This window comes from Gopherus evgoodei, chromosome 17 (assembly GCF_007399415.2).
Source record: "Gopherus evgoodei ecotype Sinaloan lineage chromosome 17, rGopEvg1_v1.p, whole genome shotgun sequence".
NCBI classification, from domain to species: Eukaryota; Metazoa; Chordata; order Testudines; family Testudinidae; genus Gopherus; species Gopherus evgoodei.
In genome coordinates this window covers 19,796,896-19,809,461 of record NC_044338.1, presented here as the reverse complement: position 1 = coordinate 19,809,461, position 12,566 = coordinate 19,796,896, and the positions used below count along the sequence as shown (strand labels likewise).

The following is a 12,566-nucleotide window of genomic DNA, read 5'->3' as shown; positions in this document are numbered from 1 at the left end:
TCAGAGTAAACCAAGTTATAACCCGGTTAAATGACATGATCTCACTTTTATTTCAATTATGAGAAACACTGAATTATTTTCATAGTACAAGTGAGCCCTAAACAGTCTAATATTACAAGATAACCTATGGAAAGCATTCAACAACATGTCCATTCAGAGAAATACCATATTTACATGTGAAAGGCAGTCCTACAACATTATGAGACATGATTATTTTACTTAAACCTCGACTGCTCCCCCCAAACAATATGATATCTACTTCTCATTACACCTCAGCAGATCTAGCACTAACCTAAAGCAGCCCAGTGGGGCAGTGGAATGATGATGTTAATAAGGACCAGTTCATAGGTTACTGGTAGCTTTAATTTCTAGTTCACACTGTCCTGCCCTACAGCCACAGAATTGCAACCCAGAACTGTAGATAGCAGGTATAAATTAATAGTTTCTTTGTATCTTTGCTAACTTTATATGTAGTCTGGGCAGTTTAAATGAAATTTAAAACAAAGACTCCCCCAATCTTGCAAATTTATGTACAAGCATGAACGCTATACATATATATAGTTATGCATGTTCATAAGTCTGTCTTTGTAGGATCAGGGCCTAGGTATAAAAACCTGACATCTAGTAAAAGGCAAATAAACTGAATTAGGAGGCCACCATTGTTTTAGTTTTATAGCAAGAACAGTCATTAAAAAAAATGTAGCTAAGCTGTTGAATTCCATCAGGTTCATGTTTGTTTATTCAGTCACTACTTCAAAAGGAAATATTGGGGCGGGGAGGGGGAAGTAGTCAAGATCAAGTAATCTTGTCTAGTTAACCTTCTTTAATAAAGCAGAAAGACTATGAGCCAAACCTTGCATAGCATCTATAATAATACCTGTCTTCTTTGTAAAGCACACTGAAATCTATTGATATAAAGCACTATACAAGACCTAGGTGATATTACTATAATAAGTCACCATATACGGAACATACTTTCCTGCCAGAGGGTTTTCGGCCACTAGGCTACAGAACTTTGGCTCTAAATTCTATTTCTGAGCCTCTCTCTTTTTTTTTTTTTTTTTTTTTTTTTTAAAAGGCATCTAGAAAGAATCTTGGTTTATAACATGTAATACTTGACTTCAAAGAGTTGTCTCTTTGAGAAGCCTTGTATCACATCTATCAGATATAAAATGTACCAAGTGTCTTTATGATCATCATTCTAAGTCTTGTCCTATTCCAATATAAGTAATGTTCCCTGGGCTAAATCTTTGGTATTTCAGTGCAGGCTGCTCAGTGTAATTTTAGAAAGCAACTACCTTCAGCTTTCTGTGCTCAAAAATCTGAATTGTGTTAGCTTAAACACGGAAACCAAAGCAGTTAAATAGCAAGATATTACAAATACATTTGCACGTACTGGGATTAAATCACTTACGTTAATCCAGACATATGACCTCTTCCATCCATTTCATATCCCCCTCTACCTCCTCCCTGTGAACCGCCGTATCCTCTATTATCTTCTCCATACCTACTCTTTTCACGTCGACCATCTAGAGAACCACAAAGTATGTGTAAATTGCACTGCAAGATTATACTAAACCCATTGCTTAAATTTGCTAGTTAAAAATAAAAAACTTCCATGTTTTAAACTCTTCTTGCATCTGTTCCACACAATCACAAGGCCTAAACCAAGTCCTGGTTTATCTCCCTAGATTACTATGGGACGGGATATTCCTTAGAATGTGGATACCACCATATTCTGGTACATCACATTTTGCAAAAAATAAATCCATAGTGCCTACAATCTCAGCTGAGTTTCTCCTACCCTGAAAAAGACAGACGCAGTTTGGTTAAAGGCTATGTTTTAACCTTCACATCACTTGTTTGTCAAGACAGAAGCCGAGACATTGGTGCTGTGATAAGTAAAGCAGATCACACCACTGTCCAGAGAAGTAAAGACAGACTCCAAGGTGCCTAGCATGCTGTGCATAAGGAGATATTTCTACCCTCCACTTCCCAGTAACCCTCCAATACAGGCAGGCAAATAAGAGTACAAAGTACTGGAATATGGAACCAGTGATAGTCAGCTCTGGCCCTGCAGCTTTCACGATACCAGTGAACGAACGAGAAAGCCTTTTCCCCCCCCCCCCAAGTCTCCCACTCTGCCTTTACTCCACCTGCAAAGTTTCTTATTCTCTTCCTCCCCCCATGCTGCTTCAGACTCACCATCTTGCTTCACTCCCCACTTGTGTCTAGTCTGGAAAAGAGTGAAACAAAGAAGAGACCCTGCCGTAACAGCCACCAGGGCAGAAAGATGTAACTAAACTGCTGCAAGCTGATGGTAGAGCATAAACAGAGGGAGCAAAAACCTCAAGAAACTACAGGCTCCTTTTCCTTAGCAGCTTTGACAAAGTGGCAGAACTTGAACAAGCGCACCTTCCTTCTCCTGGATTCTGCCCACAGGACTCAGCTCCCTTTCAGAGCCCCTCTCTTCTTTTCAAACATACTTTAAGGATGGGAGGGACAAGAAAGATTCCTTACATGCAGGGAAAGTCATTTCATCTGCCTGTCAACTCCCTGTAGACAGTTTTGATCTCCTATGCACACAGCCAGACCTCCATAAGGAAGTGACACAGGCAGCAAATTCATAATCTCTTAAATATCTTCATTTTTTTCCTCAAAAGGCGACTGTGCTCCTAGACACTGGAAAGGATGGAAAGCCTTTCTGGTGGGACTCATCCTTATAAGACATTCACTTCCCTCCCTCCTCTTAAAAATATAAACACTCCCAGTGAAAGAAACAACAAGGGAGCTGAAAAGGGCATGCCAATCGCCTGTTATTGTTTAATGTAACTAACAAAGGCAGCTGCCGGCTTGGGATGAAGATTCTTATAACATTAGTGTTGATCAGGGCATCCACCCTCCAACCCAAAGTGAAAACCTTTCTTCCCCCACATAAGGAAGAACAAGGTGAAAAAAAGTTTCAGGAATCAGAAAATAATTATCAAAAGGTGCAGAAAAATCACACACACTTGTGGATACAATTTTTGACCCCACCAAGTCATGTGTAGTTAGTAAGAGTTCTCCATCGTGCTCCAAGAAACACTCACCACTTTGGAGAAAAAGGCTTTCACTGCTTTTCACCTCCACCCAAATAATAATCTGTATGCAGCAACCCAGAATGTTTCATATCATAAAACAGAACAAAATTATTCAATTTAACTTGGCTAAAGATGCTACACTCATTCTGCATGCTCTACCTTGCGTGTTGTGACTGAAGCTTTCCTTTTGCTGTGACTGATAGGATTTCTGATGCTGACCATATGAACCTTGTTGCTGGTCATAGCTTGACTGCTGGTCATATGAGCCCTGCTGCTGGCCGTAGTCTGACTGTTGGTCATATGATCCTTGCTGCTGACCATAGCTTGACTTGGGTTCATATAAAGAGGCTCTTCCACTGAAAATAAAGAGGAATAATAATTATTAGACAGTAAACAGAGTTTATATTCCCAGGATGGAGAGAGTAGAATAATGGCTACAAATGCAATGATTCTGGTCAGACTTCCTAGTCGTGATTTCCTTCAGGACTCAAAAAACAAAACAAAAAGAAAAAAAAAATAATCACCTTTATTTATACAGAAATACTATACTATTTGACCTGGCTAAGTGTGGCTTCAAATACAAGGGAGCAGAAACGTGTGTATCATCATCACTATCAGCATCAACATCAGAAACAAAATCAACAGAAAATGCTAACACGATAGGAAACATGGGTTTTATTTTATTGTTTTCTATTGATAATTTTAGCAATCATAGTGAAAATCTAGACAGCTAGTGCAAGGACTGTTCCTCCTGGTTTATACCTACTTGCACAAATATCCTGGACCAAATTCAGCCACAGAGTAATTGAGTCAACAGTGTGCCCTTGTTGCTAAGAAGGCTAACAGCATTTTGGGCTGTATAAGTAGGAGCATTGCCAGCAGATCGAGGAACGTGATCATTCCCCTCTATTTGGCATTAGTGAGGCCTCATCTGGAGTACTGTGTCCAGTTTTGGGCCCCACACTACAAGGAGGATTTGGAAAAATTGGGAAGAGTTCAGTGGAGGACGACAACAAAAATTATTAGGGGGCTAGAGCACATGACTTACGAGGAGAGGCTGAAGGAACTGGGATTATTTAGTATGCAGAACAGAAGAATGAGGGGGGATTTGATAGCTGTTTTCAACTACTTGAAAGGGGGTTCCAAAGAGGATGGATCTAGACTGTTCTCAGTGGTGGCAGATGACACAACAAGGAGCAATGGTCTCAAGTTGCAGTGGGGGAGGTTTAGGTTGGATATTAGGAAAAACTTTTTCACTAGGAGGGCGGTGAAGCACTGGAATGGGTTCCCTAGGGAGGTGGTGAAATCTCCTTCCTTAGAGGTTTTTAAGGCCCGGCTTGACAAAGCCCTGGCTGGGATGATTTAATTGGAGACTGGTCCTGCTTTGAGCAGGGGGTTGGACTAGATGAGCTCCTGAGGTCCCTTCCAACCCTGATCTTCTATGATTCTAAGAGTTACACTAAGGATGAATTTGGTCCTCCATGCTCTTCAGGATAAGAAAATTGTCCCTCTTTGGGAAACCATCTGGATTCAAAGTAAATTATATCAAATATGAAGTTCTAGCTATATATTTCTCAAACTCTGAAAAGCCATTCTTCCAGAAAACATCTGGGTACAAATGGGCAATTGTATATGATACCTGGGAATTCAAATCTAAAAACACCCTAGAAGAGCTCTATGATTTAGATGTGAAACCACTATTTCAGCAAATTAAAGAAGATCTGGCAATTTCTTCATTAGGAAGAAGAGCCACAGTCAAATAAGTATTTTGCAAAGGATAGCTTTCTTCTTTCAACATCTTCGTGTAGTCATGCCAGATAAAACTGTAGCAGAAACACCATGGATGACGATAGAAATTTATACGGAATAAGAAAAGACCAAGAGTGAGTGCAGATACTGTGTACAGATCCATTAAGCAGCCAGCTCAAAGCAGTAGCAGATTAGAGGTGCTCTAACCCAGACAGCAGTGAGTCTTTACTGAAGAAGAAAATTGTGGCAGTGTAAATACCGCTAGGCTACCATGGATTAATAAAAAATTCACACCCTCCAGAAATGTACACACATCCTTTAGCAAAGGCTACTCTATGAGTTTGGAATAGAACTAGAGAGAAGTTCTTTTCCCTTGCCAACTACACCCATTACAAATAATCCAGCTCTTAACCCACATTATGAACCAGAGAATGATAAAGACTGGGAGAGCCATTGAAATATGTACAGTTGACCAGCTATTCAATACAGAACACAGCATACTTGTCCAATTTTGGGGGGAAAATTAATATTTGACAGACATAGTTAAAAGACTAGATATGTGTAATCAGAGATTTCAATTGCTTTAATTAAAGAAAAATCACTAGAAACAACATGTTCAAACAGGCTTGAATGGCCGTGTTATGATGCTCACAAATATGGGAACATCCTGGTAACCAGAGAGCTCTGAGGAGTATATTATTTGTATAGTGCCTCCTTAAACAAAAGGTCAGCTTTAATAGTTTTGTTTCTGATATTTACATATGAAAGATTTGTAAACCTGTTAAAACTTCCTAAATAAACAAACAGCAGTTAAACAACAAAAAGAGTCTTAATCCACTGCATGATTCCTAAAGCTTCCTGCTGTCGAGACAAACATCAGACCCCTACTGTAGTTTGCTTTCCCCATCTTATTTCCTAAATCAAGAATGGCTGAACAAGAAAAAACAGCAGGCAATTGGCATTTAAAGTCTTTAGTTGTCAAATATCTAGACTGTCCAACGGTGTCCTGGCACCAAATTGGTTTACACACAATTCTGTAGTCAAGCATTTGTATCTGTGACTATAAGACTAGTGACTCCTTCCACTTCTAGAGGAGTCATGCAAAGTATCTTACAGTGAAAGCAGGTGGCCTTTAAGAAAGTCAAATACCTCAAATATCTATTGATGTTCTATTTAGATCATATTGTATTAGTAAATAACTTTTAAATTAAACACTATCCATGGTGTCAACAATATAAGCAACAAGGAAGCCACAGAAATCAGGACTAAGAATTGTTAGTACAGACAATTGCTAGTATGACTGTTTAATCCATTTATCAGAAAATTACATTTCCATTTAAAGTTTCCAGAGCTGGAGGATGTTCTTAAAGGCTGCTCTAATAAGTTTCCTAATACAGCTACCTAACAAGGTGTCTCTGGCAGACAGTGCTTGAAATGTATGTGGTTAACTTTCTTTCCTTACCCTCCAGATGATTCTTTTTGTTGTTCCTGATTGCCGTAAGACGGTTGGCCATATGAGCTCTGATTCTTATTTTCATAACCAGATCCTCCACTATATCCTTGTTGTGAAGTTTGTCCATAACCTGAAAATTGAACAGGGGAATTTTTTATGTAATCAAACCATGAATATTTACTAGACAGTAAATTTGGCAAGCTAGCCAACCTGTTTGACTTTGTCCATAGTTTCCTTGATAACTTCCATAGTTCTGTCTATAAGAGGAACTCTCTCCACCCTGCCCATAGCCAGAATAACCCTGTAATTTAGAGAAAGATTTCAAGCAGAGGTAAAATCCACAAAAGGAAACAATGTCTCTCCTTGTCTAGACTAAGGGTTTGCATCAGTGCAGCTTTATTCCACTGATGACCGATATTGGGCTATATCTTAATGCAGACAAGTCAACCCAACAATCATCATCTCTTACTCAGAAAAAAAAAATTTTTTTTGAGAAGCACAAACTGTATTTCAACCTACCTGTGGTGCTTGTCCATAATTTTGATTGCCATATGATGAATAGCTGTAAAATACAGACACTGTCAAATAAACTTGTATCAAGTATTAGATTAAAAAAACACACGGTATAAGAAAAAGTATATAGTAAACTATGCTATGTAAACTGCAAGTTTCTTGTACTTACTGTGATTTGGGACTATTTCTAATTTAAATTTTGTCATCTCTGTATTTAACCTATGTGCCTACTGTGATAAGCAGATTAGAAATGCAGAGATAAAATAGTTGACTAAGATGAAAGATTAGGTAAACAAAAGCTGGAGAATTTAAACTCAGATTCTGTTTCAAGTATAGATTTTAGGGTATAAGCACTGAGCCTTGTTATAATTTTCCAGAATACCCTATAATGAAAATGAATCTAATTTTGAATAATTTGGATTCTTATAAAAGAACACTTAAAAAGGTCAAATGCCAAAACACACAAAGCATACTAACAGATTAAGTCAGTTGCCTTTTAATCAGGGCCGGCTCCAGCTTTTGTGCCGCCCCAAGCAGTGAAGCGAGAAAAGCTCTACTGTGCTGCTTCATTCTTCGGCAGTAATTTAGTGGCAGGTCCTTCGCTCTAAGAGGGACTTGCCACCAAAGACCCAGATGTGCTGCCCCTTTCCATTGGCTGCCCCAAGCACCTGCTTCCTTCGCTGGTGCCTGGAGCCGGCCCTGCTTTTACTCAAGTACTGTGCCTATGATAATCTGCTGAGGAGTTCAACAATATTGTAGCTCATCCTCATGAAAAACTGCACCAGCTTCCGACTACAGTTACGTGATATTGTCCCATTTTCCTGAATCCATCATGAACGTCACAGAAAAGTTATGAACTAAAATAAGGTATGTTCAGCTGTGTAAAACATACATCACTATGACCTATTTAACCATATGTTAATGTACACAGACATATTGTAGACACTTTCACTAAAACACTCAGGTGTATCCAGGATTTTAATACTTTTGTAAAGGGATACTATTATCTAGAATATCTTTTTCACAATTCAGATTATTATAATACTGCACAAATTCCAGAATCAAGTTAAATTCTGCAAACGTGCACAAACTTAGTTGTAGTCCATTTTTCCAATTTCAATACAACACTTTTAAATATCAACTTCACATGGTGAAACCCAGATTTAGGTCGATATCCTGCTATTGGATCTACCTGGGGAGAGCCCCAGCAAATTCACTGAAACTGTGTATATGGGCATAAAGGTCTGCCCGTGTAGATCCAATTGTAAAACTGGAGTTTTAGTGTTATAACACAAGCCAGCTATTGTATTTACATTTTATGTGCAGCTGAGAGCCAACTCCCTACAATTGGTTATAAGAGGCATTCTGGGAATGAAAGAGCTTAAGAGAGCCACTTGTCCAATAACACACACATACAAGTGATTGTGAAGCAGCCCTGTAATTTTAAAAGCATGGGAAAGATTGGCACATGGAAAACACCAGTGGCTATTTTATGAATCAGTTTTTAAATTTCTTATCTATGAATTTATTAATTTCAGAAAGCACAAAGGTAGGTTAAGTTAAGTTCTTTCAACTAGTTTTGGGAAGAAAATTTACCTTACTTGCTACTTCTGACTACCTATTTTGCCCAACGTCTTACTACTTACCATATCTCTGACTGCACCTTAAGAAAGTAACAAAAAGAAAAAAATACTTGTGTATATTTATGGAATCATCCACACACACATTCAAAAGTACTTAATATGTTAGCCACTCTCACTTTGACCTAAACCTATTTACTTTCTTTCCCTCATGAATATTTGTAACCAAATGTAAATTCTTGTAGGATATCTTAATAAGGGAGCTTGTGGGTCAAACTCTGTACCTAACACTCCCTGAGAATGTGGGCCTGATATGGTGGTACAAGGTATCAAATCTCATGAGGGGAATCTTGAATTCACCCACTATTTTTTGCAGATCCACACAACAACTGACAGCATTAAAAAAGGCACACATACCTCTGCTGCTGGCCCTCAGATTGTCTGTAACTTCCAGAATCTATTAAAAAAAAAAAATATATATATATATATATATTTTTAGTAAGCAGCACTGAACACTTCCAATTCACCCAAATGAGACCTCAATTCTAGAGCACCTAGGTAAGGACTAACAAGAAAAAGTCTCATAAATAGAGTGAAGACAGTAAGAACCAAAGGCAGAAGTAAACGGTTAATCCAGAATTTCTTCTAAGTCGTTTATAGATTTTCAATGAATTCAAAGAAATGAGTTCTGCATAAAAAAAAGTCAACCTATGCATGCACGCACTGTATGTTTATTACACAGTTTTTAGAGTAGTCAAAAGGGACAGTTACCAAAACAGCACTGTGTCAAAAAGTCACTAAAGGACATCAACTTAAAAAAAAAACAAAAAACATTTCTTTGAAAGTCTTATCTATTACTTTCAGAAGTAGCTCCTAAAATTATTGTAAATGAAACAGAGAAAAAAATTATTTTCTCAGGTTACTTTGTGCATTTGACAGCATTTATCAGTTTAGCTATTTTCCTTGTATAGTCAAACAGTTTCCCCTTTCATTTGCAAGAGAAAATCATTTTTTTAAATCTGTTTGTAAAACAATAAAACTATTAGTGGAACTCAGGCAAGTGCAGTACTTGTAACTACTTTCACCATGCTTTTTGAAATACAGATTTTACTTTGATGACACCACTTCAAGTCTCAAGAATTGCATGACTGATGAATGGGCACCCTCTGATGGCTAGAGAATGCAATACCATTATAGATTAAGAGTACACCATAAATATCTTAAAATAAAGAAATCAGGCAAAGCCAAATCTGTCAGTTTTATCTGATGTCCATTTTAAGACAATGGGTTATATTAGAGAGCTCTTCTTGGCAAAGGAGCTGAGGGTACGGTGGAATTTGGGGGAGTATTAATGGAAAGAAAGGCCTTTCTCCACTCCATGACATTCCTCTGCCTTTTGGCAGTGGCAGGAACATTATAATCACCAGCACAAGACAGACAGAAACCCCAGTTTTGGTTGTTCATTTACAAAGGATGCAAGTTTTCCGAACAAAGGTCAAGACTTTACTACTCTACTTCCAAATGATGGAATCTTTCTAATAGCAGGCAAACAGATTCAAAAAGTGCGAGTACATTAAAAGAACATGGATTTTGAGAGATAAATCTCAGAACTACAGCAATTAAGCTCAAGTTAAACCTGTACTTTGTAAAACATCTTAATAAGGGCCCTAAGCAGCAAACTCTGCACCTGAAGCTCCCCGTGAATATACTATTACCACATCAGGTCTACGAACCTAGACTTTAAAAGCTATCAGAGCAACATTAGGCTGAGCATGCCCATTGCCTGGTATCAGAGATTTAATATTTTGGAACCGTGAATTGCCTTTCCCTTATAGATTAGGCCTACCATATCCCTCCCTCTACAACAGTTATGAATAAAGGCAGATTTCCTCGGCTTTTTACATTTTAATGGCTGATACCATTTACAATGGGTAATGTCAAAAACTCTTGATAGAGCTGGTGAAATGGTATTGGTTAGAGCAGTGGTGGGTAACCTGCAGCCCACCGGGGTAATCTGATTGTGAACTGAGAGACATTTTGCTGATGTTGACCGTGCGTAGGCATGGTCCTCCGCAGCTCCCAGTGGCCGTGGTTCATCACTTCTGGCCAATGGGAGCTACGGGCAGCAGCGCACAGCAGGGACATGATGGCCGCCACTTCCCGCAGGTCCCTTTGGCTGGGAACAGCAAAACGCAGCCACTGGGAGCTGTGGGGGGTCGAGCCTGTGCATGGTCAACATCAGCACAATATCTCACGGCCTGCAATCAGATTACCCTGACAGGTCACATGCGGCCCGCAGGCTGCCCATCACTGTGTTAGAGACTGAACTTTACAAGTCATCTACATATGTCACTTACCCATTCCCATGCCAGCTTTGGTCCCTTTAGAACCTACACTACCAGTCACAACCAAAATTTTAACAATTTGTGTAATTACTTTTTACAAGTACTTCCTCAATTCACCTGCAATCCAATCCAAATTTAAGTCTCCAGAGACGAAAAATTTGAACATAACTATGGTTTCTATTTATATCTCCCTACACAGCCAAGCCTACTTTCACAGTCCACTATTAACTTTTGGTGATTTCACTCCATCTCTCTCCTTCATCTACCCAGGCTCACACCTCTCTCTCTTCTCTTACATGGCTTGTCTCTGCAAACATGTCAAAAACTGAATTCATCTGACCACTCTAACCATCTCAGCTATCCTTGACTCTCAAGATCACAAGCTTGTTTTTAATTTTTGACTTTGTTTTCCTTGACTCTCATCGGATCTTGACAAATATTGTTGTTTCTCACTCTAAAAAGTTGCTAAAATCTGTCTCTTATCTGTCACCATTAGTGAATCTGTGGGTTCATTCCATGATTCTTTCACCTGGAGTACTGTGGCCTCTTCTTTTCCAGCCTCCCTCACTCTCACCACTTCAATCTCGCCAACACATTGGAGAAAAAATTATATCCATTCCTGCTGCTCTAACCATGTTTCCCCCTTCCATCCAACAAAAGCCTTCCCTGCACTTTCCACTGTCCTCACTTTCAACATGCAACACAATCCCTCCCAGCAGCATACATCTCAGCTCACTTCTCCTGGCTCTCCTCATGTGACACACACCATGCACACTCTTTTCTCTTTTGTCACTCCTTCTCTACTTCACTCCCACCTTCCTGTCATTATTCATACTGCTGCCTACACTATTTTTCCAAATCCATTTTTTTTAACTAGCTCTCCACTGCTGACCTCTCAGTGATGTCTATTCCTTCTCTTTTGCCCTCCCTTATTCTCAATTTCAAAAAAGTTAAACATTAGCACTTAAATTATTAAGTTTTCCATGAAAAATATATCTACATTTGTTATAAACCTAGCCCCTCCCTTCACCTTGTCTAATTAAGGACTCAATCCTGCCTACATTTACATAAGTGCTTAAATGGAAGGCCACATGTAAGTCTTAGCAAGATCAGGGCCTTACCCTGTAAGCTACTCAGGGCCGGAACTTCTAAAAAACACCACACAAAGGCAATAACTATTTTAAGATGGCAGTATCACATTTCAGGCTTTGTAAAAACAATAATTTACTAAAACCTGAGATCAACAGAGAGATTTTACAGGTTCTTAAATTGAAACAAAGTTTAGATGGTTATTTTGGGAGTTATTGTATATGCTGTTTTTTAAAAACCTGAAAGAAGTCCCCAGGGGCCTTGGCTGGGACAGCGCCTATCAGTAAATCAGCCTCCTCGGCAGTTTTCCTTGACTTCAAGTTCCTTGATTTATTAGCATCTGAGACAGCTCTGCCTCTAAATTTTTATCTTTTATGAAGATTATTGTGAGTTTGAGCAACACAGTGAGGAAAAAATGGAAAAACCTATTCTCAAATTGCAAACTGTTAAACTCTGGGATGTGGGGAGAAAATGTCTACAATTTTGCTGCCAAGTCTCACTCAGTGGGAAAGAGACCAATCTCATTCTCAATTAATTTTTAAGCCACTTTTGAAATCTTTTCTTTATGGTGAAAGACCGTCCTCTGTGCATTTCCACAAGACACTTAACATCTCATGCCTTCCTTATCCATTCTCTATCATCCAAATCAGTCTGAGACAGCACTGTAATAACCCAACCCTGACAAAAAAAGGCTGACCCTCGGAAGCACCTGCAACAACAGGACTTCTATCTTCACCCTCAACTGCCATTGCTGCAG

The 12,566-nt window shown here is 38.9% G+C and overlaps 1 protein-coding gene across 4 annotated transcripts in view; it reads right to left on the bottom strand.

The window, feature by feature from the left end:
* The window catches only part of TAF15 (TATA-box binding protein associated factor 15), a 34,487-nt gene that overhangs the window by 15,365 nt on the left and 6,556 nt on the right, over window positions 1-12,566 (bottom strand). For 3 of the 4 annotated variants that reach the window (XM_030536335.1, XM_030536331.1, XM_030536332.1), the window contains exons 2-7: window positions 8,793-8,832; window positions 6,802-6,844; window positions 6,493-6,583; window positions 6,292-6,412; window positions 3,240-3,436; window positions 1,415-1,529 (exon numbers count right to left, since the gene is read on the bottom strand). In XM_030536335.1, the coding sequence (XP_030392195.1) occupies window positions 1,415-1,529; window positions 3,240-3,436; window positions 6,292-6,412; window positions 6,493-6,583; window positions 6,802-6,844; window positions 8,793-8,832 (607 nt within the window). The remainder of the gene's footprint in view (window positions 1-1,414; window positions 1,530-3,239; window positions 3,437-6,291; window positions 6,413-6,492; window positions 6,584-6,801; window positions 6,845-8,792; window positions 8,833-12,566) is intronic. The other variant, XM_030536333.1, reaches the window with a different exon arrangement.